Genomic DNA, 26,671 nt, shown 5'->3' with positions numbered 1-26,671 from the left:
TTGATCACATCGGCTACGGAGAGAGTGGTGCTTTCATGCATGCTTCAGTGTTACTTGCTTCAAAACGAGCATAAAGACATTTAGCTCGTCTTGTAGGCTTACGTAACTGGGCAGCTCACGGCTGGGTTTCCCTTTGTAGTCTGTAATAGTTTGCAAGCCCTGCCACATCCGATGAGCGTCAGAGCCGGTGTAGTAGAATTCAATTTCCTAAAGTTGTTGACTGTTTTTGTGTTTGACACTTAGCTAGCAGTTCTCAGCTGCTAGCAGCCAATGGCCATAATTTTTTACAGTCATTACTGAATTATTTTATGTAGCAAATCAAACATTAAACAATTAATGGTGATTCATGGTAACCTCATAAACAATTCATTTAGATCCGGCATTTTGAAACAGGCATTTATTTGCTGAAATGTGTGCGGTTGCCCGGCTATTAAAAGGCAGAGGTGGCTATTTCAGCGTCTGCGTTTAGTTGAAGTTTTACGGTATGTACAAATCGGTAGGGTTAAAGTGACTCGGCAACAGGATAGATAATTCACAGTAACAGCAGCGGGTAGCCATTTGATTAGCTATTTAGCAGTCTTATGACTTGGGGGTAGAAGCTATTCAGGGTCCTGTTGATTCCAGACTTGGTGGACTGGTACCACTTGCCATGTGGTAGCAGAGAGAACAGTCTATGGCTTGGGTGGCTGGAGTCTTAGACAGTTCTTTGGGTCTTCCTCTGACACCGCCTGAGCTCGGCTTCATTGATGTACTGGGCCGTACGCACTACACTCTGTAGTGCCTTGCGGTCGGAGGCCGAGCAGTTGCCATACCAGGCGGTGATGCAACCAGTCAGGAAGCTCTTGATGGGGCAGCTGTAGAACTTTTTGAGGATCTGAGGATCCATGCCAAATCTTTTCAGTCTCCTGAGGGGGAATAGGTTTTGTCATGCCCTCTTCACGACTGTCTTGGTGTGTTTGGACCATGACAGTTCCTTGGTGATGTGGACACCAAGGAACTTGAAGCTCTCAACCTGCTCCACTGCAGCCCCGTCAATGAGAATGGGTGAGCTTCCTTTGCCCTCCGTTTCCTGTAGTCCACGATCAGCTCCTTTGTCTTGCTGACATTGAGGGAGAGGTTGTTGTCCTGGCACCACACTGCCAGGTCTCTGACCTCCCTATAGTTTGCCTCATCGTTGTTGGTGATCAGGCCTACCACCCTCCTGTCGTCAGCAAACTTGATAATAGTGTTGGAGTCGTAGGCGGCCATTTTGTGAACATGGAGTATAGGAGGGGACTAAGCACACACCCCTGGGGGCCCCCTGTGTTGATGGTAAGTGTGGCGGATGTGTTGTTGCCTACCCTAACCACCTGGGGATGGCCCATCAGGAAGTCCAGGATCCAATTGCAGTCACACACTCTACACAATGTTTTAGCCTCAACGCGTTTGGTCATCTGTAAAGATAGATTAGAATTGGACCACACACTCACAGAAACCCAGTTAGTTTGAAAGGCTCCCGAGTGACGCAGCAGTCTAAGGCACTGCATCTCAGTGCTAGAGGAGTCACTACAGACCTTGGTTTGATCCCGGGCTGTATCACAACTGGCCTTGATCGTGAGTCCCATAGGGCGGTGCACAATTGGCCCAGCGTCGTCCGGGTTAGGGGAGGGTTTGGCCAGGGTAGGCTGTCATTGTAAAATAAAAATGTGTTCTTAACTGACATGCCTAGTTAAATAAAGGTTCAATAAAATAGAAGTTCCTTGGAGCATGTGAAGTGCTCACCGTTTCCAACTGCAAACTGGCACCTGGGGTTTTTCACATGACCTAGCATACACGTTCAGGTAACGGCCTTGCTGGCGCTGAACACACACATACACACAGGGCACAGAACTGAAAACCCAGAGAAGGCTGATATTTTTTAGGAACAGAACCAGAACCGGGAACGAAAGTGATCTCTAGTGTTCCGGAACAGAAACATTATTTTCAAGTCTTTCAAAAAACAAATGTATACATTCTTAAAAACTAGTGTATAATTCTATAATTCAGTGAAGTTATGATGCTAGTAAGAGCCTTAACACATTCCAACTCGTGTCATGTCATGATGTTCAGCGTTTCAAGCCAAGCTCCCTCCATATCCACCACTCTCTCTACCCACCTGTGAAATTTCTGTCGCGTCTCACGCGTGCACTTATATGAACAATCAAACATGCAAACAATTACCTTACCTGTTCCATAGCAAGCTGCTCTAGCCGCGTTAATGGTGAAGTAAATTAATAAATTAGTAAATTAATAAACTCAATGTAAAAACGATGTTGATTTCAAGGGTTAAAACATGAATGAAAAGGAACTATATGAACCATTTAACTTTTTATGGGGTTCAAACCAGTTCAGAACTTTATTATGTCGTAAACACTGGAACCAAACTAAAGAAAATAGGGGTTCTGTTCAGAATGGAAAGATTGGAATTTTTTTTTGGTTACAACCCTCAAAATATTACTTCTCACTTGTGACAACACTCGTCAGGATGTTGTCTGGCTCTTTGTCAGGAGAAGTGTGAGAGTAGGACAGACAGCTCTTTTCTAAATATATTTTGACATGGAAAATACCCATGATTGATTTTCAGCCAACCAGGAAACACATTATTTCAACTCTAACCCTGTTCTATTGAATAATATGTTCTGCTCATAGCTAAATGTACACGGTTACAGTTAGAAAGGAACCTACCCAGGCTTGTTTAATGTAGTACTAATGCAGTACTAAAACAACAATGAACCTTTTTTAAAAGCTGTGTCATTTCACTATGTTGTCATACTGATCATCTTCACCAGGAGACAGTGGTGTTGGTGCTGGTCTGGTCTCACTGCTGTCTCACTGTACCCTCACTGTACCTCCTCACCTCTCATCCCAGACTCTCTCTGCTCTCATCCCAGTGTCTCCTCTTCCACCAGCGAGACCTCATGATTTCTTTGACGCCCAGACCATGGATGCCATCAGACACCGGGCCATCTGCCTCAACCTGGCTACACACATGGAGAGCACCGGCAACGGACACAGTGTGGTGTTTCATAGCACGGTTAGTAAACCACTTAAAAACACTTGGTCCCGCTACAACAATCCACAAGGCCTAGTGGGATCTCTCAATCCCAAATCAAGCCCTAGCCCCTTCGTACCTTGGAGATCTGAGAGGATTGGATAGGTGTTAGCAATAAGTGACTCACCACCTGGATTCAGTACAATGTAGCAACAATTGAAATGGTGATTTCTTTTTCTTCCACTGGATAAAAGCAGAGACTCAGCGATACAAAATGGTATATCATCACTACAGTTGAGGAACAATGGGAAAGTAAATCTGCTTTGAAAGTTTATAAACTTGTAGTAGTCCATCACAACTGATAGTAGTAGTAGTAGTAGTAGTAGTAGTCCATCACAACTGATAGTAGTAGTAGTAGTAGTAGTAGTAGTAGTAGTTCATCACAACTGACAGTAGTAGTAGTAGTAGTAGTAGTAGTCCATCACAACTGACAGTAGTAGTAGTAGTAGTAGTAGACCATCACAACTGACAGTAGTAGTAGTAGTAGTAGTAGTAGTAGTAGTAGTAGTCCATCACAACTGACAGTAGTAGTAGTAGTAGTAGTAGTCCATCACAACTGACAGTAGTAGTAGTAGTAGTAGTAGTAGTAGTCCATCACAACTGACAGTAGTAGTAGTAGTAGTAGTAGTAGTCCATCACAACTGACAGTAGTAGTAGTAGTAGTAGTAGTCCATCACAACTGACAGTAGTAGTAGTAGTAGTAGTAGTAGTAGTAGTAGTAGTAGTAGTAGTTCATCACAACTGACAGTAGTAGTAGTAGTCCATCACAACTGACAGTAGGAGTACTAGTAGTAGTAGACCATCACAACTGACAGTAGTAGTAGTAGTAGTAGTAGTAGTAGTAGTCCATCACAACTGACACTAGTAGTAGTAGTAGTAGTAGTAGTAGTAGTCCATCACAACTGACAGTAGTAGTAGTAGTAGTAGTAGTCCATCACAACTGACAGTAGTAGTAGTAGTAGTAGTAGTAGTAGTCCATCACAACTGACAGTAGTAGTAGTAGTAGTAGTAGTAGTAGTAGTAGTAGTAGTAGTAGTAGTCCATCACAACTGACAGTAGTAGTAGTAGTAGTCCATCACAACTGACAGTAGTAGTATTAGTAGTAGTCCATCACAACTGACAGTAGTAGTAGTAGTAGTAGTAGTAGTAGTCCATCACAACTGACTGTAGTAGTAGTAGTAGTAGTAGTAGTAGTAGTTCATCACAACTGACAGTAGTAGTAGTAGTAGTAGTAGTAGTAGTAGTTCAACATAACTGACAGTAGTAGTAGTAGTAGTAGTTGTTCATCACAACTGACAGTAGTAGTAGTTCATTACAACTGACAGTAGTAGTAGTAGTAGTTGTAGTTGTTCATCACAACTGACAGTAGTAGTAGTAGTAGTAGTAGTAGTAGTCCATCACATCTGACAGTAGTAGTAGTAGTAGTAGTAGTCCATCACAACTGACAGTAGTAGTAGTAGTAGTAGTAGTAGTAGTAGTAGTAGTAGTAGTCCATCACAACGGACAGTAGTAGTAGTAGTAGTAGTAGTAGTCCATCACAACGGACAGTAGTAGTAGTAGTAGTAGTAGTAGTAGTAGTAGTAGTAGTAGTAGTAGTAGTAGTAGTAGTAGTCCATCACAACTGACAGTAGTAGTAGTAGTAGTAGTAGTAGTCCATCACAACTGACAGTAGTAGTAGTAGTAGTAGTAGTAGTAGTAGTAGTAGTAGTAGTGGTAGTAGTAGTAGTTGTTCATCACAACTGACAGTAGTAGTAGTAGTAGTAGTAGTAGTAGTAGTAGTTCATCAAAAATGACAGTAATAGTAGTTGTAGTAGTAGTAGTAGTTGTTCATCACAACTGACAGTAGTAGTAGTAGTAGTAGTAGTAGTAGTAGTAGTAGTTCATCACAACTGACAGTAGTAGTAGTAGTAGTAGTAGTAGTAGTAGTCCATCACAACTGATAGTAGTAGTAGTAGTAGTAGTAGTAGTAGTAGTAGTAGTTCATCACAACTGACAGTAGTAGTAGTAGTAGTAGTAGTAGTAGTCCATCACAACTGACAGTAGTAGTAGTAGTAGACCATCACAACTGACAGTAGTAGTAGTAGTAGTAGTAGTCCATCACAACTGACAGTAGTAGTAGTAGTAGTAGTAGTAGTCCATCACAACTGACAGTAGTAGTAGTCCATCACAACTGACAGTAGTAGTAGTAGTAGTAGTAGTAGTCCATCACAACTGACAGTAGGTAGTAGTAGTAGTAGTAGTCCATCACAACTGACAGTAGTAGTAGTAGTAGTAGTCCATCACAACTGACAGTAGTAGTAGTAGTAGTAGTAGTGCCATCACAACTGACAGTAGTAGTAGTAGTAGTAGTCCATCACAACTGACAGTAGTAGTAGTAGTAGTAGTAGTCCATCACAACTGACAGTAGTAGTAGTAGTAGTAGTAGTAGTCCATCACAACTGACAGTAGTAGTAGTAGTATTAGTAGTAGTAGTCCATCACAACTGACAGTAGTAGTAGTAGTAGTAGTAGTAGTAGTAGTAGTCCATCACAACTGACAGTAGTAGTAGTAGTCCATCACAACTGACAGTAGGAGTACTAGTAGTAGTAGACCATCACAACTGACAGTAGTAGTAGTAGTAGTAGTAGTAGTAGTAGTGCCATCACAACTGACAGTAGTAGTAGTAGTAGTAGTAGTAGTAGTAGTCCATCACAACTGACAGTAGTAGTAGTAGTAGTAGTAGTCCATCACAACTGACTAGTAGTAGTAGTAGTAGTAGTAGTAGTAGTCCATCACAACTGACAGTAGTAGTAGTAGTAGTCCATCACAACTGACTAGTAGTAGTAGTAGTAGTAGTAGTAGTCCATCACAACTGACTAGTAGTAGTAGTAGTAGTCCATCACAACTGACTAGTAGTAGTAGTAGTAGTAGTAGTAGTCCATCACAACTGACTAGTAGTAGTAGTAGTAGTAGTAGTAGTAGTCCATCACAACTGACTAGTAGTAGTAGTAGTAGTGTGTCCATCACAACTGACAGTAGTAGTAGTAGTAGTAGTAGTAGTATGTCCATCACAACTGACAGTAGTAGTAGTAGTAGTAGTAGTTGTTCCATCACAACTGACAGTAGTAGTAGTAGTCCATCACAACTGACAGTAGTAGTAGTAGTAGTGTAGTAGTCCATCACAACTGACAGTAGTAGTAGTAGTAGTAGTAGTAGTTGTCCATCACAACTGACAGTAGTAGTAGTAGTAGTAGTAGTCCATCACAACTGACAGTAGTAGTAGTAGTCCACCCGCGTAGTAGTAGTAGTAGTAGTAGTCCATCACAACGGACAGTAGTAGTAGTAGTAGTAGTAGTAGTGCCATCACAACGGACAGTAGTAGTAGTAGTAGTAGTAGTAGTAGTCCACCTCGACGTAGTAGTAGTAGTAGTAGTAGTAGTCCATCACAACTGACAGTAGTAGTAGTAGTAGTAGTAGTAGTCCATCACAACTGACAGTAGTAGTAGTAGTAGTAGTAGTAGTAGTAGTAGTAGTAGTGGTAGTAGTAGTAGTTGTCCATCACAACTGACAGTAGTAGTAGTAGTAGTAGTAGTAGTAGTAGTAGTAGTTCATCAAAAATGACAGTAATAGTAGTTGTAGTAGTAGTAGTAGTTGTTCATCACAACTGACAGTAGTAGTAGTAGTAGTAGTAGTAGTAGTAGTAGTAGTTCATCACAACTGACAGTAGTAGTAGTAGTAGTAGTAGTAGTAGTAGTCCATCACAACTGATAGTAGTAGTAGTAGTAGTAGTAGTAGTAGTAGTAGTGTCATCACAACTGACAGTAGTAGTAGTAGTAGTAGTAGTAGTAGTCCATCACAACTGACAGTAGTAGTAGTAGTAGACCATCACAACTGACAGTAGTAGTAGTAGTAGTAGTAGTAGTAGTCCATCACAACTGACTAGTAGTAGTAGTAGTAGTAGTAGTAGTAGTAGTAGTAGTCACAACTGACAGTAGTAGTAGTAGTAGTAGTAGTAGTCCATCACAACTGACAGTAGTAGTAGTAGTAGTAGTAGTAGTCCATCACAACTGACAGTGGTAGTAGTAGTAGTAGTAGTCCATCACAACTGACAGTAGTAGTAGTAGTAGTAGTCCATCACAACTGACAGTAGTAGTAGTAGTAGTAGTAGTCCATCACAACTGACAGTAGTAGTAGTAGTAGTAGTGCCATCACAACTGACAGTAGTAGTAGTAGTAGTAGTAGTCCATCACAACTGACAGTAGTAGTAGTAGTAGTAGTAGTAGTCCATCACAACTGACAGTAGTAGTAGTAGTAGTAGTAGTAGTAGTCCATCACATCTGACAGTAGTAGTAGTAGTAGTAGTAGTCCATCACAACTGACAGTAGTAGTAGTAGTAGTAGTCCATCACAACTGACAGTAGTAGTAGTAGTCATCACAACTGACAGTAGTAGTAGTAGTAGTAGTAGTAGTAGTAGTCCATCACAACTGACAGTAGTAGTAGTAGTAGTCCATCAGAACTGACTAGTAGCAGTAGTAGTAGTAGCAGTAGTAGTCCATCACATCTGACAGTAGTAGTAGTAGTAGTCCATCACAACTGACTAGTAGTAGTAGTAGTAGTAGTTCATCACAACTGACTAGTAGTAGTAGTAGTAGTTCATCACAACTGACTAGTAGTAGTAGTAGTAGTAGTAGTAGTTCATCACAACTGACTAGTAGTAGTAGTAGTAGTAGTAGTAGTAGTCCATCACAACTGACTAGTAGTAGTAGTAGTAGTTGTCCATCACAACTGACAGTAGTAGTAGTAGTAGTAGTAGTAGTATTCCATCACAACTGATAGTAGTAGTAGTAGTAGTAGTAGTAGTCCATCACAACTGACAGTAGTAGTAGTAGTCCATCACATCTGACAGTAGTAGTAGTAGTAGTAGTAGTCCATCACAACTGACAGTAGTAGTAGTAGTAGTAGTTGTCCATCACAACTGACAGTAGTAGTAGTAGTAGTAGTCCATCACAACTGACAGTAGTAGTAGTAGTCCATCACATCTGACAGTAGTAGTAGTAGTAGTAGTAGTCCATCACAACTGACAGTAGTAGTAGTAGTAGTAGTAGTAGTAGTCCATCACAACTGACTAGTAGTAGTAGTAGTAGTAGTAGTAGTAGTCCATCACATCTGACAGTAGTAGTAGTAGTAGTAGTAGTAGTCCATCACAACTGACAGTAGTAGTAGTAGTAGTAGTAGTAGTCCATCACAACTGACAGTAGTAGTAGTCCATCACAACTGACAGTAGTAGAAGTAGTAGTAGTAGTAGTAGTCCATCACAACTGACAGTAGTAGTAGTAGTAGTAGTAGTAGTCCATCACAACTGACTAGTAGTAGTAGTAGTAGTAGTAGTAGTAGTAGTCCATCACAACTGACTAGTAGTAGTAGTAGTAGTAGTAGTAGTAGTCCATCACATCTGACAGTAGTAGTAGTAGTAGTAGTAGTAGTCCATCACAACTGACAGTAGTAGTAGTCCATCACAACTGACAGTAGTAGTAGTAGTAGTAGTAGTAGTAGTAGTCCATCACAACTGACAGTAGTAGTAGTAGTAGTAGTAGTAGTCCATCACAACTGACAGTAGTAGTAGTACTAGTAGTAGTCCATCACAACTGACAGTAGTAGTAGTAGTAGTCCATCACAACTGACAGTAGTAGTAGTAGTAGTAGTAGTAGTGCCATCACAACTGACTAGTAGTAGTAGTAGTAGTAGTAATAGTAGTAGTCCATCACAACTGACTAGTAGTAGTAGTAGTAGTAGTAGTAGTCCATCACAACTGACTAGTAGTAGTAGTAGTAGTAGTTGTCCATCACAACTGACAGTAGTAGTAGTAGTAGTAGTAGTAGTAGTATTCCATCACAACTGATAGTAGTAGTAGTAGTAGTAGTAGTAGTAGTCCATCACAACTGACAGTAGTAGTAGTAGTAGTAGTAGTAGTAGTAGTAGTAGTCCATCACAACTGACAGTAGTAGTAGTAGTAGTAGTAGTCCATCACAACTGACAGTAGTAGTAGTAGTAGTAGTAGTAGTAGTAGTAGTAGTAGTAGTAGTAGTCCATCACAACTGATAGTAGTAGTAGTAGTAGTAGTAGTAGTAGTAGTCCATCACAACTGAGCGAGTAGTGGGGCCACCCGTAGTAGTAGTAGTAGTAGTGGCCATCACATCTGACAGTAGTAGTAGTAGTAGTCCATCACATCTGACAGTAGTAGTAGTAGTAGTAGTAGTCCATCACAACTGACTAGTAGTAGTAGTAGTAGTAGTAGTAGTAGTAGTAGTAGTAGTAGTGGTGTAGTAGTAGTAGTGTGGCATCACAACTGACTAGTAGTAGTAGTAGTAGTTCATCACAACTGACTAGTAGTAGTAGTAGTAGTAGTAGTAGTAGTAGTAGTAGTAGTAGTCCATCACAACTGACTAGTAGTAGTAGTAGTAGTAGTAGTAGTAGTAGTAGTTGTCCATCACAACTGACAGTAGTAGTAGTAGTAGTAGTAGTAGTAGTCCATCACAACTGACTAGTAGTAGTAGTAGTAGTAGTAGTTGTCCATCACAACTGACAGTAGTAGTAGTAGTAGTAGTCGTCCATCACATCTGACAGTAGTAGTAGTAGTAGTAGTAGTAGTAGTCCATCACAACTGACAGTAGTAGTAGTAGTAGTAGTAGTAGTAGAAGTAGTAGTCGTAGTCCATCACAACTGACAGTAGTAGTAGTAGTAGTAGTAGTAGTAGTAGTAGTCCATCACAACTGACAGTAGTAGTAGTAGTGGGCCATCACAACTGACAGTAGTAGTAGTAGTAGTCCATCACAACTGACAGTAGTAGTAGTAGTAGTCCATCACAACTGACAGTAGTAGTAGTAGTAGTAGTAGTAGTAGTCCCTCACAACTTACAGTAGTAGTAGTAGTAGTAGTAGTCCATCACAACTGACAGTAGTAGTAGTAGTAGTAGTCCATCACAACTGACAGTAGTAGTAGTAGTAGTAGTAGTAGTCCATCACAACTGACAGTAGTAGTAGTAGTAGTAGTCCATCACAACTGACAGTAGTAGTAGTAGTAGTAGTAGTCCATCACAACTGACAGTAGTACTAGTAGTAGTAGTAGTCCATCACAACTGACAGTAGTAGTAGTAGTATTAGTAGTAGTAGTCCATCACAACTGACAGTAGTAGTAGTAGTAGTCCATCACAACTGACAGTAGTAGTAGTAGTAGTAGTAGTCCATCACAACTGACTAGTAGTAGTAGTAGTAGTAGTAGTTGTCCATCACAACTGACAGTAGTAGTAGTAGTAGTAGTCGTCCATCACATCTGACAGTAGTAGTAGTAGTAGTAGTAGTCCATCACAACTGACAGTAGTAGTAGTAGTAGTAGTAGTCCATCACAACTGACAGTAGTAGTAGTAGTAGTAGTAGTAGTAGTCCATCACAACTGACAGTAGTAGTAGTAGTAGTAGTAGTAGTCCATCACAACTGACAGTAGTAGTAGTAGTAGTAGTAGTAGTCCATCACAACTGACAGTAGTAGTAGTAGTAGTAGTAGTCCATCACAACTGACAGTAGTAGTAGTAGTATTAGTAGTAGTAGTCCATCACAACTGACAGTAGTAGTAGTAGTAGTCCATCACAACTGACAGTAGTAGTAGTAGTAGTAGTAGTAGTGGTCCATCACAACTGACTAGTAGTAGTAGTAGTAGTAGTAGTTGTCCATCACAACTGACAGTAGTAGTAGTAGTAGTAGTAGTCCATCACAACTGACAGTAGTAGTAGTAGTAGTCCATCACAACTGACAGTAGTAGTAGTAGTAGTAGTAGTAGTCCATCACAACTTACAGTAGTAGTAGTAGTAGTAGTCCATCACAACTGACAGTAGTAGTAGTAGTATTAGTAGTAGTAGTCCATCACAACTGACAGTAGTAGTAGTAGTAGTCCATCACAACTGACAGTAGTAGTAGTAGTAGTAGTAGTAGTAGTAGTAGTAGTCCATCACAACTGACTAGTAGTAGTAGTAGTAGTAGTAGTAGTTGTCCATCACAACTGACAGTAGTAGTAGTAGTAGTAGTCGTCCATCACATCTGACAGTAGTAGTAGTAGTAGTAGTAGTAGTAGTCCATCACAACTGACAGTAGTAGTAGTAGTAGTAGTAGTAGTAGTAGTAGTCCATCACAACTGACAGTAGTAGTAGTAGTAGTAGTAGTAGTCCATCACAACTGACAGTAGTAGTTGTAGTAGTAGTAGTAGTCCATCACAACTGACAGTAGTAGTAGTAGTAGTAGTCCATCACAACTGACAGTCGTAGTAGTAGTAGTCCATCACAACTGACAGTAGTAGTAGTAGTAGTAGTAGTAGTCCATCACAACTGACAGTAGTAGTAGTAGTAGTCCATCACAACTGACAGTAGTAGTAGTAGTATTAGTAGTAGTAGTCCATCACAACTGACAGTAGTAGTAGTAGTAGTCCATCACAACTGACTAGTGGTAGTTGTGGTAGTAGTAGTAGTAGTCTATCACAACTGGCTAGTAGTTGTAGTAGTAGTAGTAGTCCATCACAACTGACAGTAGTAGTAGTAGTAGTAGTAGTAGTAGTAGTAGTAGTAGTAGTCCATCACAACTGATAGTAGTAGTAGTAGTAGTAGTAGTCCATCACAACTCATAGTAGTAGTATCAATCAAATTTCAATGAAATGTGTTTATAAAGTCCTTCTTACATCAGCTGATGTCTCAAAGTGCTGTACAGAAACCCAGCCTAAAACCCCAAACAGCAAGCAATGCAGGTGTAGAAGCACGGTGGCTGGGAAAAACTCCCTAGAAAGACAGGAACCTAGGAAGAAACCTAGAGAGGAACCAGGCTATGAGGGGTGGCCAGTCCTCTTCTGGCTGTGCCGGGTGGATATTATAACAGAACATGGCCAAGATGTTCAAATGTTCATAGATGACCAGCAGGGTCAGATATTAATAATCACAGTGGCTGTCGAGGGTGCAACAGGTCTGCACCTCAGGAGTAAATGTCAGTTGGCTTTTCATAGCTGATCAATCAGAGTTTCTCTACTGCTTCTTGAGACGGGTCATATATACAGTATATAGGCCAAGTTGAATCAGAGGACAAACTGGAGCAACTACCATTTTGCTTTACCCAATCATCTGAGTCTCCATAGGTTCTTATGTATTAGGGTCAAGGGGTTGATTTGGGATTCCGAGATTCTCTCATCATGAAAATGTTCTCACATCCCTCTGTGCTGTTTTTTGGATCCGTCTTTCTCACTTCAAACTCTAGGGGGCTGTTTTTGTGAATATAGTCTGTAGTCTCACTTTAGATTTTCTCAGTGAACTAGCAGTGACCCTTGTGAATGGCCCTAGGTGGGTAGACAGGAGAGACAAGAGGGGTCTGTTTTGGTGTTAGACAGTTGTTTCTGTGATTTATATTCTGAGTTTGAGCTGCATTAGCACATGAAGTCCTCTAGGGGGACATGTGCTGCTTCCCAAATGTCTCCCTGTGTCCTACATATCCATAAGACTGTTTCAAACTAGTGCGCTATAGTATTTTTATTTAACCTTTATTTAACTAGGCAAGTAGAACAAATGTCTTAATTTACAAACCCTCCCCTATCCCAGACGATGCTGGGCCAATTTTGCGCCGCCCTATGGGACTCCCGATCAAGGCCAGTTGTGATACAGCCCGGGATCAAACCAGGGTCTGTAGTGACGCCTCTAGCACTGAGACGCAGTGTCTTCGATCGCTGAGGCCGCGGCGCCACTCAAGATAGGTTGGCATTTTGTTTGTATTTTTTCATATCTTTTTCTCTTGCTGACTAACATACTGAGCAGACAGGCTTCATGCGCGTCTGTCATTGTGCGCATGTTGATTTTGTCTATCCCTACCATACCAAAACCAACTATGAACCAACTATATTAATTTGGGGAAAGGTCGAAACACACATGAAACATTCATGGACATTGAACTAGCTTGCTGTTGCTAGTTAATTTGTCCTGTGAAATAAACATTGGATTGTTATTTTACCTGAAATGCATATGGTCCTTTTTTCTGGATCTTTGTAGAATTTTTACCCATGTTGAGTTCTCTACTCCAACAATTAATCCACGGATAAAAAGTGGAAACTTACTTTGTTTTCTTTGATAAGTTTCTCCTCGTTCTTTGTTGTTTTTCTTCTTCTTTGGACTTAATATGGTGGTTTGCAACCAACCTTTAAGGTGCACCACCACCAACTGGACTGGAGTGTGGACCTCAGTTCATCTTTCAATTACCCATGCTGCTGCATGCTCGTAATAACCAATGAGGAGATGGGAGAGGCGGGACTTGCAGCGCGTCACGCATTAAAACAGAACCAAGTTCTCACGGGTTAAAACAGAACCAAGTTCTCAAGCGTTAAAACAACAGAACCAAGTTCTCAAGCATTAAAACAGAACCAGGTTCTCAAGCATTAAAACAACAGAACCAAGTTCTCAAGCATTAAAACAGAACCAAGTTCTCAAGCGTTAAAACAGAACCAAGTTCTCAAGCGTTAAAACAGAACCAAGTTCTCAAGCGTTAAAACAGAACCAGGTTCTCAAGCGTTAAAACAACAGAACCAGGTTCTCAAGCATTAAAACAGAACCAGGTTCTCAAGCGTTAAAACAGAACCAAGTTCTCAAGCATTAAAACAACAGAACCAAGTTCTCAAGCATTAAAACAGAACCAAGTTCTCAAGCGTTAAAACAGAACCAAGTTCTCAAGCGTTAAAACAGAACCAAGTTCTCAAGCGTTAAAACAGAACCAGGTTCTCAAGCGTTAAAACAACAGAACCAGGTTCTCAAGCATTAAAACAGAACCAGGTTCTCAAGCGTTAAAACAGAACCAAGTTCTCAAGCATTAAAACAACAGAACCAAGTTCTCAAGCATTAAAACAGAACCAAGTTCTCAAGCGTTAAAACAGAACCAAGTTCTCAAGCGTTAAAACAGAACCAAGTTCTCAAGCGTTAAAACAGAACCAAGTTCTCAAGCATTAACCTCGCTAGGTGGGACGTTTGCATGCCACCCTAGTCAACAGCCAGTGGAATCCCGTGGCGCGATATTCAAATACCTTAGAAATGCTATTACTTCAATTTCTCAAACATATGACTATTTTACACCATTTTAAAGACAAGACTCTCGTTAATCTAACCACACTGTCCGATTTCAAAAAGGCTTTACAACGAAAGCAAAACATTAGATTATGTCAGCAGAGTACCCAGCCAGAAATAATCAGACACCCATTTTTCAAGCTAGCATATAATGTCACAAAAAGCAAAACCACAGCTAAATGCAGCACTAACCTTTGATGATCTTCATCAGATGACACTCCTAGGACATTATGTTATACAATACATGCATGTTTTGTTCAATCAAGTTCATATTTATATCAAAAAACAGCTTTTTACATTAGCATGTGACGTTCAGAACTAGCATTCCCACCGAACACTTCCGGTGAATTTACTAAATTACTCACGATAAACGTTCACAAAAAACATAACAATTATTTTAAGAATTATAGATACAGAACTCCTTTATGCAATCGCGGTGTCCGATTTTAAAATAGCTTTCGGTGAAAGCACATTTTGCAATATTCTGAGTAGATAGCCCGGCCATCACAGGCTAGCTATTTTGACACCCACCAAGTTTGGTACTCACCAAACTCAGATTTACTATAAGAAAAATTGGATTAACTTTGCTGTTCTTCGTCAGAATGCACTCCCAGGACTTCTACTTCAACAACAAATGTTGGTTTGGTTCCAAATAATCCATAGTTATATCCAAATAGCGGCGTTTTGTTTGTGCGTTCAAGACACTATCACAAGGGTAACGAAGGGTGACGCGCCCGGCGCGTTTCGTGACAAAAAATGTCAAAATATTCCATTACCGTACTTCGAAGCATGTCAACCGCTGTTTAAAATCTATTTTTATGCGATTTTTCTCGTAAAACAGCGATAATATTCCGACCGGGAGTCGTTGTTTTCGTTCAAAGACTGAGAAAGTAAAATGGACTCTTCATGTGCACGCCTGTCTCATTGTTCTCAGATCGACCACTTACCAAATGCGCTACTGTTTTTCAGACAGTAACTGCAGAGTCATCATTCAACGTTCTGGCGCCTTCTGAGAGCCTATGGTAGCCTTAGAAAATGTCACTTTACAGCAGAGATCCTTTGTTTTGGATAGAGATGACAAAGAAGGCCAAGAAATGGTCAGAGAGGGCGCTTCCTGTTTGGAATCTTCTCAGGTTTTGGCCTGCCATATGAGTTCTGTTATACTCACAGACACCATTCAAACAGTTTTAGAAACTTTAGGGTGTTTTTTTATCCAAATCAAACAATTATATGCATATTCTAGTTACTGGGCAGGAGTAGTAACCAGATGAAATCGGGTACGTTTTTTATCCGGCCGTGCAAATACTGCCCCCTATCCCCAACAGGTTAAGCATTTCTCAACTTGTGTGGTGAGTGATGTTTCAGCCATGTATTAATAGCTGGGTACCTCTGAGTAGTTAGTGTCCATGTGCAGAGTGAAATGGGGATTTTTATGAATGACTGTCTGTAATATCACAGAGCACCACTAGAGAGCACTGTGTCCACTTCAGTAAACTGCTTTCAGGTTGGTTGGAATGTCAATGGAATGGCTTAATGTCACTAGGCAGTATCCCATGGGTTGGTCTGCACACATTCCCACACTCTCATTACAATACTCTATCACTTCTGGGGCTGATCTTTTAGCACAATTTTCCAAATGCCTGTATCGCAAGAATAACGTTTAGTTTATTTTTTTCTCTCTTCTGTTTTTTTATGAGTGTTTGTACGCTTGTTCTCATGTTGTCTTTTTGGTCTCGTCGCTCTTTCTGCTGTGACTGTGAACCTTCCCGTTTACATACATACAGACCCAACACCAAGCCCCTCCCCCTAACACCAAGCCCCTCCCCCTGCCACTCACAACAGCAAAGTTGAGAGATCACTTCTTCTTCTCTGACAGCAAGCGGTTTGAACTCGATATTTGTGGTTTTGGTCCAACAGAATGGGTCATATGAAACACATTGAGACATTAATTTACTGTGAGAGGAGAAATGAACCTTTCCAACGATACACTTTATGTCTCAACTACTCAAATATCACTCAGAGCAGAACTCTATACTAAAACGGCAGTATCAATGAGCATTGATACCGTTAGCAGCATTTTAGCCAAAGACTGTTATACTAGCTGTCTAGTCTGTGTTTTATAAATGTGCGATGAGCATAAAACACAATTATATAAGGAATTGGCAACTCGTTCTCATTCTGAGAAATAAGGTAGGCCACTTGATTTCAACATCTGAACAAAGTGGACAGGCTAGTATGCTGTTCAAACAGTTGGAGATGGACAGAAGGGTGGGTTCATAACAATTCAACTGTTCTACCTTGTTAGCTAGCAGATAGATCCTTGTTAGCTAGCAGATAGATCCTTGTTAGATAGCAGATAGATCCTTGTTAGCTAGCAGATAGATCCTTGTTAGCTAGCAGATAGATCCTTGTTAGCTAGCAGATAGAGCCTTGTTAGCTAGCAGATAGATCCTTGTTAGCTAGCAGATAGATCCTTGTTAGCTAGCAGATAGAGCCTTGTTAGCTAGCAGATAGAGCCTTGTTAGCTAGCAGATAGAGCCTTGTTAGCTAGCAGATAGATCCTTGTTAGCTAGCAGATAGATCCTTGTTAGCTAGCAGATAGATCCTTGTTAGCTAGCAGATAGATCCTTGTTAGCTAGCAGATAGATCCTTGTTAGCTAGCAGATAGAGCCTTGTTAGCTAGCAGATAGATCCTTGTTAGCTAGCAGATAGATCCTTGTTAGCTAGCAGATAGAGCCTTGTTAGCTAGCAGATAGAGCCTTGTTAGCTAGCAGATAGATCCTTGTTAGCTAGCAGATAGATCCTTGTTAGCTAGCAGATAGATCCTTGTTAGCTAGCAGATAGAGCCTTGTTAGCTAGCAGATAGAGCCTTGTTAGCTAGCAGATAGATCCTTGTTAGCTAGCAGATAGATCCTTGTTAACTAGCAGATAGATCCTTGTTAGCTAGCAGATAGATCCTTGTTAGCTAGCAGATAGAGCCTTGTTAGCTAGCAGATAGATCCTTGTTAGCTAACAGATAGATCCTTGTTAGCTAGCAGATAGATCCTTGTTAGCTAGCAGATAGATCCTTGATAGCTAGCAGATAGATCCTTGTTAGCTAGCAGATAGATCCTTGTTAGCTAGCAGATAGATCCTTGTTAGCTAAACTTGAAATATAAAGATTAGCTGGCTAATCATTAGCACGTGGGCTTGTGCTTGAGAGATTGTTTAAGACCTGTGTTAATTTTCTATAATGCCTGCTGCAAGATGTTGGTCATTGGTGAAAGTGCATTATGCATGGTTCTGGTTAAATTTGGAACTAAAAGGGAAAAATCATAAACAGACTTGAAAGCCAGATCAGTGATTATTGCTAAAAAGCAGGTTCAACTATTTTGATAAAATAATACAATGATTAGTGGGTCTGATGGTTGTGGAAGGTTTATATTTAGCCTGGGTATAACTTCACACGTCCTGAATTCATTAGGTTATTGCTGACTGTTTGAAATGCAGTGTATTTTACCTTTAATTGTACAACAAAGCTTTTTTTTTGTAAGAAAACATTTAAAAAGAAATCTAGATATACAGATATCGTGAATCACCCATAAGTTAAAAAAAGAAAAGCAAGATATGATTTTTAGGCCATATCGCCCAACACTAAGCACTTCCCAGTACCTGATTAATTCCTAGTTAGCAGAGCTGGAATAATACTTACCACTGCTACAGGCCCAGTCTGCCCCAGTCTCTATTCTGGAGTCCAGGGTCTGTGCCAGGCAGTATACTGCTTTAAGCTGCCCTGCCTCTCCTCTCCTGTCAACGCTGCCAACCATGGTGAAATCCTGCTTTGTGCTGTTGAGGCCACGGACAGACACACACACCCCCACCCACACTCCTCCCACGGTGTCCTGGCTCCAGGTCAGAGCATGTGACTTTCTCAGTGAGTTTCTCAGTGAGTCAATCTCAGAGAGCAAGAGTCACGACCAGAGATGGCCTCTCCTCTTTTCATAACTGAACAGGTATACAACAAAGGTCTGAAGTGTGGCTCGCTTGACGTGTGGTGAATCACTCCTGAGGTGGGCTTTACTCCTCTTCCTCTGTTCTTCACATCACTACGCCACGCTAACATGTGCATTGACTCCAAACAGGCTCATTATGCATCGCCGCACTACATACTCAAAAGAGCCTGTCCTGTTGCCAAATAAAAAAAGATAAATGCTTTAGCAAACACACACACACACACACACAGCACACAGCACACAGCATACACACATGTACACACAGCATACACACAAACAAAGCACAAACAAACACAGCACACCGCCGGCCAATAATTTTAAAGGCGATAAGAAAAAGGCTTGAAGAGGTTAAGCGAGGCAACCGCATTTTGAAACGGAGCCAGAGGAGGGGGAGGGGAGGAGGGGGGGGGGCAAGAAGGAGAGATGGGGGGGGGGGGGCAAGAAGGAGAGATGGGGGGGGGCAAGAAGGAGAGATGGGGGGGGGCAAGAAGGAGAGGGGGGGAGAGACCGAGGGAATAAGATAAATGGAGGGAGAATATAGGAGAGAGAGAGACTGGGAGGGAGAATATAGGAGAGAGAGAGACTGGGAGGGAGAATATAGGAGAGAGAGAGACGGGGGGAGAATATAGGAGAGAGAGAGACGGGGGGAGAATATAGGAGAGAGAGAGACTGGGAGGGAGAATATAGGAGAGAGAGAGACTGGGAGGGAGGGAGAATATAGGAGAGAGAGAGACGGGGGGAGAATATAGGAGAGAGAGAGACTGGGAGGGAGAATATAGGAGAGAGAGAGACTGGGAGGGAGAATATAGGAGAGAGAGAGACTGGGAGGGAGAATATAGGAGAGAGAGAGACGGGGGGAGAATATAGGAGAGAGAGAGACTGGGAGGGAGAATATAGGAGAGAGAGAGACTGGGAGGGAGAATATAGGAGAGAGAGAGACGGGGGGAGAATATAGGAGAGAGAGAGACTGGGAGGGAGAATATAGGAGAGAGAGAGACTGGGAGGGAAAATATAGGAGAGAGAGAGACGGGGGGAGAATATAGGAGAGAGAGAGACTGGGAGGGAGAATATAGGAGAGAGAGAGACTGGGAGGGAGAATATAGGAGAGAGAGAGACTGGGAGGGAGAATATAGGAGAGAGAGAGACTGGGAGGGAGAATATAGGAGAGAGACTGGGAGGGAGAATATAGGAGAGAGAGAGACTGGGAGGGAGAATATAGGAGAGAGACTGGGAGAGAGAATATAGGAGAGAGAGAGACTGGGAGGGAGAATATAGGAGAGAGAGAGACTGGGAGGGAGACAAAGAGCAAGGAGGAGGAGGGTGAAGAGGAGGTCCAGATCAGATGGAATGGGAAGGAGGGCTGACCGGTTGGGTAAAAATGACAAAACGAGCGTCCATCCATTGTCCTACTCTCTGACCCCTATGGTTAGGTCCACAGCTGAGGGCCAGCCAGGGAGGCTGTGTGTCTCCCCAAGGGCCATCCAGACTCACCCTGGCCTGGGGAGAGGAGCAGGGCTGTAACCCTGGAGTGGTGGAGGAGTGGAGGTCCTGGGAAGGTGTCCAGTGGACTTCCTAGTGTGTGTGTGTGTGTGTGTGTGGTGTGTGTGTGTGTGTGTGTGTGTGTGTGTGTGTGTGTGTGTGTGTGTGTGTGTGTGTGTGTGTGTGTGTGTGTGTGTGGTGTGTGTGTGTGTGTGTGTGTGAGCCTTGATGTTTACGATGGGATATTTTTGTTATTCGGCCAAACTGCGTCATCCTGAGCTTCACCCCTGACACCAGACAGGCACCCCCCTCTCCTTCACTCACTCCTCTCTCCCCCTCACTCACCCGTTCTCCCTCTCATTCACTCATGCCTTTCCCCCTTACTGGCCCTCCCCCCTGGCTGACCCTCCCCCCTCACTGTTTGTTCTACAGTTTCACTCTCTCTCCCTTCTCTCACTCTCCCTCACTCTCTCTCCCTCACTTTCTCACTCTCTCCCACCCTTCTGTCTCTCTTTCACCCTCACTTTCTCTCACCCTTCTGTCTCTCTTTCACCCACACTTTCTCTCACCCTTCTATCTATCTCTAACCCTCACTCTCTCTCACTCTTCTCTCTTTCTCTGTCTGTCACTGTGGAAGATAAACCTATGTCTATCACTCTGGACACTCAGATCTGTTGTTTGATAAGGCATTCAGGGTTGTGTTCAGATCTGTTGTTTGATAAGGCATTCAGGGTTGTGTTCATTAGGGTACAATGTTGCGAAACATTTTGCACCAAACGGAAGAAAACCAACTGAAACAGGGAGAGACTACTTGAACATGTCCATTAAGAAACGTTCATTTTTATATACAGCTGAAGTTGGAAGTTTACATACACTTAGGTTGGAGTCATTAAAACGTGTTTTTCAACCACTCCACAAATGTCTTGTTATCAAACTATAGTTTTGGCAAGTCGGTTAGGACATCTACTTTGTGCATGACACAAGTAATTTTTCCAACAATTGTTTACAGACAGATTATTTCACTTATAATTCACTGTATCACAATTCAATCAAATGTATTTATTTCAATCAAATGTACTTATAAAGCCCTTCTTACATCAGCTGATGTCACAAAGTGCTGTACAGAAACCCAGCCTAAAACCCCAAACAGCAAGCAATGCAGGTGTAGAAGCACGGTGGCTAGGAAAAACTCCCTAGAAAGGCCAGAACCTAGGAAGAAACCTAGAGGAACCAGGCTATGAGGGGTGGCCAGTCCTCTTCTGGCTGTGCCGGGTGGAGATTATAACAGAACATGGCCAAGATGTTCAAATATTCATAGATGACCAGCACGGTCAAATAATAATAATCACAGTGGTTGTAGAGGGTGCAACAGGTCAGCACCTCAGGACTACATGTCAGTTGGCTTTTCATAGCCGATCATTGAGTATCTCTACCGTATTTCAATTCCAGATGGTCAATAGTGCCTTTAAACAGCTTGGAAAATTCCAGAATATGATGTCATGGCTTTATAAGCTTCTGATAGGCTAATTGACATCATTTGAGTCAATTGGAGGTGTACCTGTGGATGTATTTCAATGCCTACCTTCAAACTCAGTGCCTCTTTGCTTGACATCATGGGAAAATCAAAAGAAATCAGCCAAGACCTCAGAAAAAGAATTTTAAGACCTCCACAAGTCTGGTTCATTCTTGGGAGCAAATTCCAAATGCCTAAAGGTACCATGTTCAACTGTACAAACAATAGTACGCAAGTATAAACACATTGGGACCACGCAGCCGTCACACCGCTCAGGAAGGAGACGAGTTCTGTCTCCTAGAGATTAACGTATTTTGGTGCGAAAAGTGCAAATCGATCCCAGAACAACAGCAAAGGACCTTGTGAAGATGCTGGAGGAAACAGGTACAAAGTATCTATATCCACAGTAAAACGAGTCCTATATCGACATGACCTGAAAGACCGCTCAGCAAGGGACAAGCCACTGCTCCAAAACCACCATAAAAAGCCAGACTACGGTTTGCAACTGCACATGGGGACAAAGATCATACTTTTTGGATAAATGTCCTCTGGTCTGATGAAACAAAAATATAAAGTTTGGGCCATAATGACCATCGTTATGTTTGGAGGACAAAGGGGGAGGCTTGCAAGCCGAAGAACACCATCCCAACCGTGAAGCATGGGGGTGGCAGCATCATGTTGTGGGGGTGCTTTGCTGCAGGAGGGACTGGTGCACTTCACAAAACAGATGGCATCATGAGGAGGGAAAAATATGTGGATATATTGAAGCAACATCTCAAGACATCAGTCAGGAAGTTAAAGCTTGGTTACAAATGGGTCTTCCAAATGGACAATGACCCCAAGCATACTTCCAAAGTTGTGGCAAAATGGCTTAAGGTCAACAAAGTCAAGGTATTGGAGTGGCCATCTCAAAGACCTGACCTCAATCCTATAGACATTTTTTGGGCAGAACTGAAAAAGCGTGTGCGAGCAAGGAGGCCTACAAACCTGACTCATTTACTCCAGCTCTGTCAGGAGGAATGGGCCAAAATTCACCCAACCTATTGTGGGAAGCTTGTGGAAGGCTACCCGAAATGTTTGACCCAAGTTAAACAATTTTAAAGGCAATGCTACCAAATACAAATTGAGTGTATGTAAACTTCTGACCCACTGGGAATGTGATGAAAGAAATAAAAGCTGAAATAAATCATTCTCTCTACTATTATTCTGACATTTCACATTCTTAAAATAAAGTGGTGATCCTAACTGACCTAAGACAGAGAATTTTTACCAGGATTAAATGTCAGGAATTGTGAAAAAACTGAGTTTAAATGTGTTTGGTTAAGGTGTATGTAAACTTCCGACTTCAACTGTATCTGCTGCATTCCCTACTCAACACAACCCTGAAACTGCATGGGCCTGCGTTGCCCCTTTAATTGACAGAATCTTGCACTATCCTTTTAAGGTAGCGACCCAGTGCAGGGCTAATGAGTATGAACCTGTTGACGCTGACAGAGGAATCATGGGCTAGAGACTCCCAGGCCTACTTAATTAAAATGGCAATGAAGCATATGCCAGTGTGTTGCAGAGAGACTCTCAGCAGTAGGGTTCTGATGTACTGTAGAGGACATGGCAGTGGCCAGCCTGTGTAGAGCACAGTACAGCATATCCAGGGCCATTGTTTTTGGACCAGGGTGAAAGAAAGAGGATCTCTCTCTCGCCCTACTCCATGTGGTACACATATACCGACACACGTCTTACAGTGCAGTAGCCAGACGTTGGGAGAAGAGAGGCCTTGCTAAGAGGCAGCCACTACATTGCACAGGGAGACTGAGCCTCCACTAAACTAGCCCCAAACACAACACAAAGCGAAAGAGACTAGTGAGAGACTAGTGAGCGACAGAAGAGAGAGAGAGAGAGAGAGAGAGAGCGAGCGACTGGAGAGAGAGACTTGAATGAACTACAGGACAAAATACAAACCCTTCAACCCAAAAAGGCCTGTGGTGTTGATGGTATTCTAAATGACATTATAATATATACAGACCAGAAATTCCAATTGGCTATAGTTACATCTTCCCCAATATTTGGAACCAAGGACCCCAATCCACAAAAGTGGAGACAAATTTTACCCCAATAACTACCATGGGATATGCGTCAACAGCAACCTTGGGAAAATCCTCTGCATTATCATTAACAACAGAATCATACATTTACTCAGTGAAAACAATGTACTGAGCAAATGTCAAATTGGCTTTTTACCAAATTACCATACGACAGACCACGTGTTCACCCTGCGCACCCTAATTGACAAACAAACAAACCAACCAAAGGTAAAGTCAAACTTCTCACCCCCCAACAGGCTCATTATGCATCGCCGCACTACATACTCAAAAGAGCCTGTCCTGTTTCCAAATAAAAAAGATAAATGCTTTAGCAAACACACACACAGCACACACACACACGTACACACAGCACACAAAGTGCACATACAAAGTGCACACCGCAGGCCAATAATTTTAGAAGGCGATAAGAAAAAGGCTTGAAGAGGTTAAGTGAGGTAACCGCATTTTGAAACGGACTGAAGAGTGGAAACGGAGCCAGCGGGGGGGGGGGGGGGGGGGGGGGGGGGGGGCAAGAAGGAGAGAGACAGAGGGAGAATATAGGAGAGAGAATATAGGAGTGAGAGACTGGGAGGGAGAATATAGGAGAGAGAGACTGGGGGAGAGAGAGAGACGGGGGGAGAATATAGGGGAGAGAGAGAGACGGAGGGAGAATATAGGGGAGAGAGAGAGACTGGGAGGGAGAATATAGGAGAGAGAGAGAGACGGAGGGAGAATATAGGAGAGAGAGGGACTGGGGGGGAGAATATAGGAGAGAGAGAGAGACTGGGGGGGAGAATATAGGAGAGAGAGAGACTGGGAGGGAGAATATAGGAGAGAGAGAGACGGGGAGGGAGAATATAGGAGAGAGAGAGAGACTGGGAGGGAGAATATAGGAGAGAGAGAGAGCTGGGAGGGAGAATATAGGAGAGAGAGAGACTGGGAGGGAGAATATAGGAGAGAGAGAGACTGGGAGGGAGAATATAGGAGAGAGAGAGACTGGGAGGGAAAATATAGGAGAGAGACTGGGAGGGAGTAAGGGGGGTGGAGGGGTAGGAGAGAGAGAGACTGGGAGGGAGAATATAGGAGAGAGAGGCTGGGAGGGAGAATATAGGAGAGAGAGAGACTGGGAGGGAGAATATAGGAGAGAGAGAGACTGGGAGGGAGACAAAGAGCAAGGAGGAGGAGGGTGAAGAGGAGGTCCAGGTCAGATGGAATGGGAAGGAGGGCTGACCGGTTGGGTAAAAATGACAAAACGAGCGTCCATCCATTGTCCTGCTCTCTGACCCCTATGGTTAGGTCCACAGCTGAGGGCCAGCCAGGGAGGCTGTGTGTCTCCCCAAGGGCCATCCAGACTCACCCTGGCCTGGGGAGAGGAGCAGGGCTGTAACCCTGGAGTGGTGGAGGAGTGGAGGTCCTGGGAAGGTGTCCAGTGGACTTCCTAGTGTGTGTGTGTGTGTGTTTTCAGTTTGTGTGTGTGCGCGCACATGCATGTGCCCGTGTGTGTTCCCTGTGTGTGAGCCTTGATGTTTACAAAGTCTTCTCACGCTTTGTTGATTTCAAAAAAGCTTTTGACAAAAATGTTCATGAGGGTCTGCTATACAAATTGATGGAAAGCGGTGTTGGGGGAAAAAACATACGACATTATAAAAAACACAAACAAGGAGCATGTTATAAGAAAAGACTATCAGCGGCTAAAAAAAAGGGAAATAACATCTACAGTGCATTCAGGAAGTATTCAGACCATTTGACTTTTTCCAAATTTTGTTACGTTACAGCCTTATTCTAAAATTCATTAAATCGTTTTTTTTCCATCATCGAGCTACACGCAATAGCCCATAATGACATCACAATACCCCATATTGACATCACAATACCCCATAATGACGTCACAATACCCCATAATGACGTCACAATACCCCATAATGATAAAGCCAAAAACAGGTTTTTATAAATATTAGCAAATTCATAAAAAATGTAAAACTGAAATATCACGTTTATAATAAGTATTCAGACCCTTTACTCAGTACTTCGTCGAGGCATCTTTGGCAGCGAATACAGTCTCGAGTCTTGGGTATGACGCTGCAAGCTTGGCACAGCTGCATTTGGGGAGTTTCTCCCATTCTCTGCCGATCCTTTCAAGCTCTGTCAGTTTGGATGGGGAGCGTCGCTGCACACAGGTCTCTCTAGAGATGTTTCGATCGGGTTCAAGTCTGGGCTCTGGCTGGGCCACTCAAGGTAATTGAGACTTGTCCCAAAGCCACTACTGTGTTGTCTTGTCTGTGTGCTTAGGGTCGTTGTCCTGTTGGAAGGTGAACCTTCACCCCAGTCTGAGGTCCTGAGCGCTCTGGAGCAGGTTTTCATCAAGGGTCTCTGTAATTTGATCCGTTCATCTTTGCCTCGATGCTAAATAGTCTCCCAGTACCTGCTGCTGAAAAACATCCCGCAGCATGATGCTGCCACCACCATGCTTCACCGTAGGGATGGTGCAAGGTGTTCTCCAGATGTGACGCTTGGCATTCAGGCCAGAGAGTTTAATTTTGGTTTCATCAGACCAGAGAATCTTGTTGCTCTTGGTTTGAAAGTCCTTTAGGTGCTTTTTGGCAAACTCCAAGTGGGCTGTCATGTGCCTTTTACTGAGGAGTGGCTTACAGAGATACAAAACAAGTTAGAGGAAAAACAAAAAGAACTGGAGGAACTTATTCAAGAACGATCTAATGTAATCTATTACAAAAATAAAGCAAACTGGATGGAATATAGAGAAAAATGCACCAAATGCTTCTTAAATCTCCAACGCAGGAACATTATCAAAAATAATTTGCAGAAACTTGTTACTATAGACAGTCATCTATGATTCTCAGAATTATATTTTAAAAGAGGAAGCTAAATATTTTAAACAGATGTTTTCTTTTCCGTCTCATCTGTCTCTGAATGACGATTGCAATAAGGAATTCTGTCCAAATAATGAAAATTGACAAATGCACAAAAAGATCAGTGCGAAGGCCAAATTACACTTTTACGAACACACCTATAGTATAAACCAGCCATAACAGCTACTTCTCAGAGAGTTTTGAACTGTCAAGAGAAGTTAAACAAGGGTATCCACTGTCACCGTATCAATTCGCAATGGTCATTTGAAATGCTAGCTATTAAAATCAGATCAAATAACATTAGAGGATTAGAAATCCAAGGCTTTAAAACAAAAGTGTCCATGTATGCCGATAACTCAAGTTTTATATTAAGTCCACAAGCTAGATCCCTGCAATCTCTCATTAAAGCTATGGATAACTTTTCTGGCCTCTCTGGACTAAAACCTAATTATGATAAGTTTACCATATTACATATTAGATCTTAAATAAATACAATTTTACATTACCCTGCGGTTTACCTATAAAATGGACTGTAGACATATTTGGTATTCATATCACA

General features: G+C 42.2%; 1 protein-coding gene across 4 annotated transcripts in view; it reads left to right on the top strand.

Annotated features, from left to right (window-relative positions):
• LOC106561744 (zinc finger protein aebp2) overlaps window positions 1-26,671 on the top strand; it is a 107,023-nt gene that overhangs the window by 12,670 nt on the left and 67,682 nt on the right. For 2 of the 4 annotated variants that reach the window (XM_014125972.3, XM_014125974.3), the window contains exon 5: window positions 2,910-3,052. In XM_014125972.3, the coding sequence (XP_013981447.3) occupies window positions 2,910-3,052 (143 nt within the window). Of the gene's footprint in view, window positions 1-2,909; window positions 3,053-12,674; window positions 12,960-26,671 lie in introns of those variants that run through there. The other 2 variants (XM_082957428.1, XM_014125973.3) reach the window with 2 other exon arrangements.

The sequence above is a fragment of the Salmo salar genome, chromosome 10 (genome assembly GCF_965601325.2).
Source record: "Salmo salar chromosome 10, fSalSal1, whole genome shotgun sequence".
Lineage (NCBI taxonomy): Eukaryota > Metazoa > Chordata > Actinopteri > Salmoniformes > Salmonidae > Salmo > Salmo salar.
This window is presented reverse-complemented; position numbering and strand designations above follow the sequence as displayed.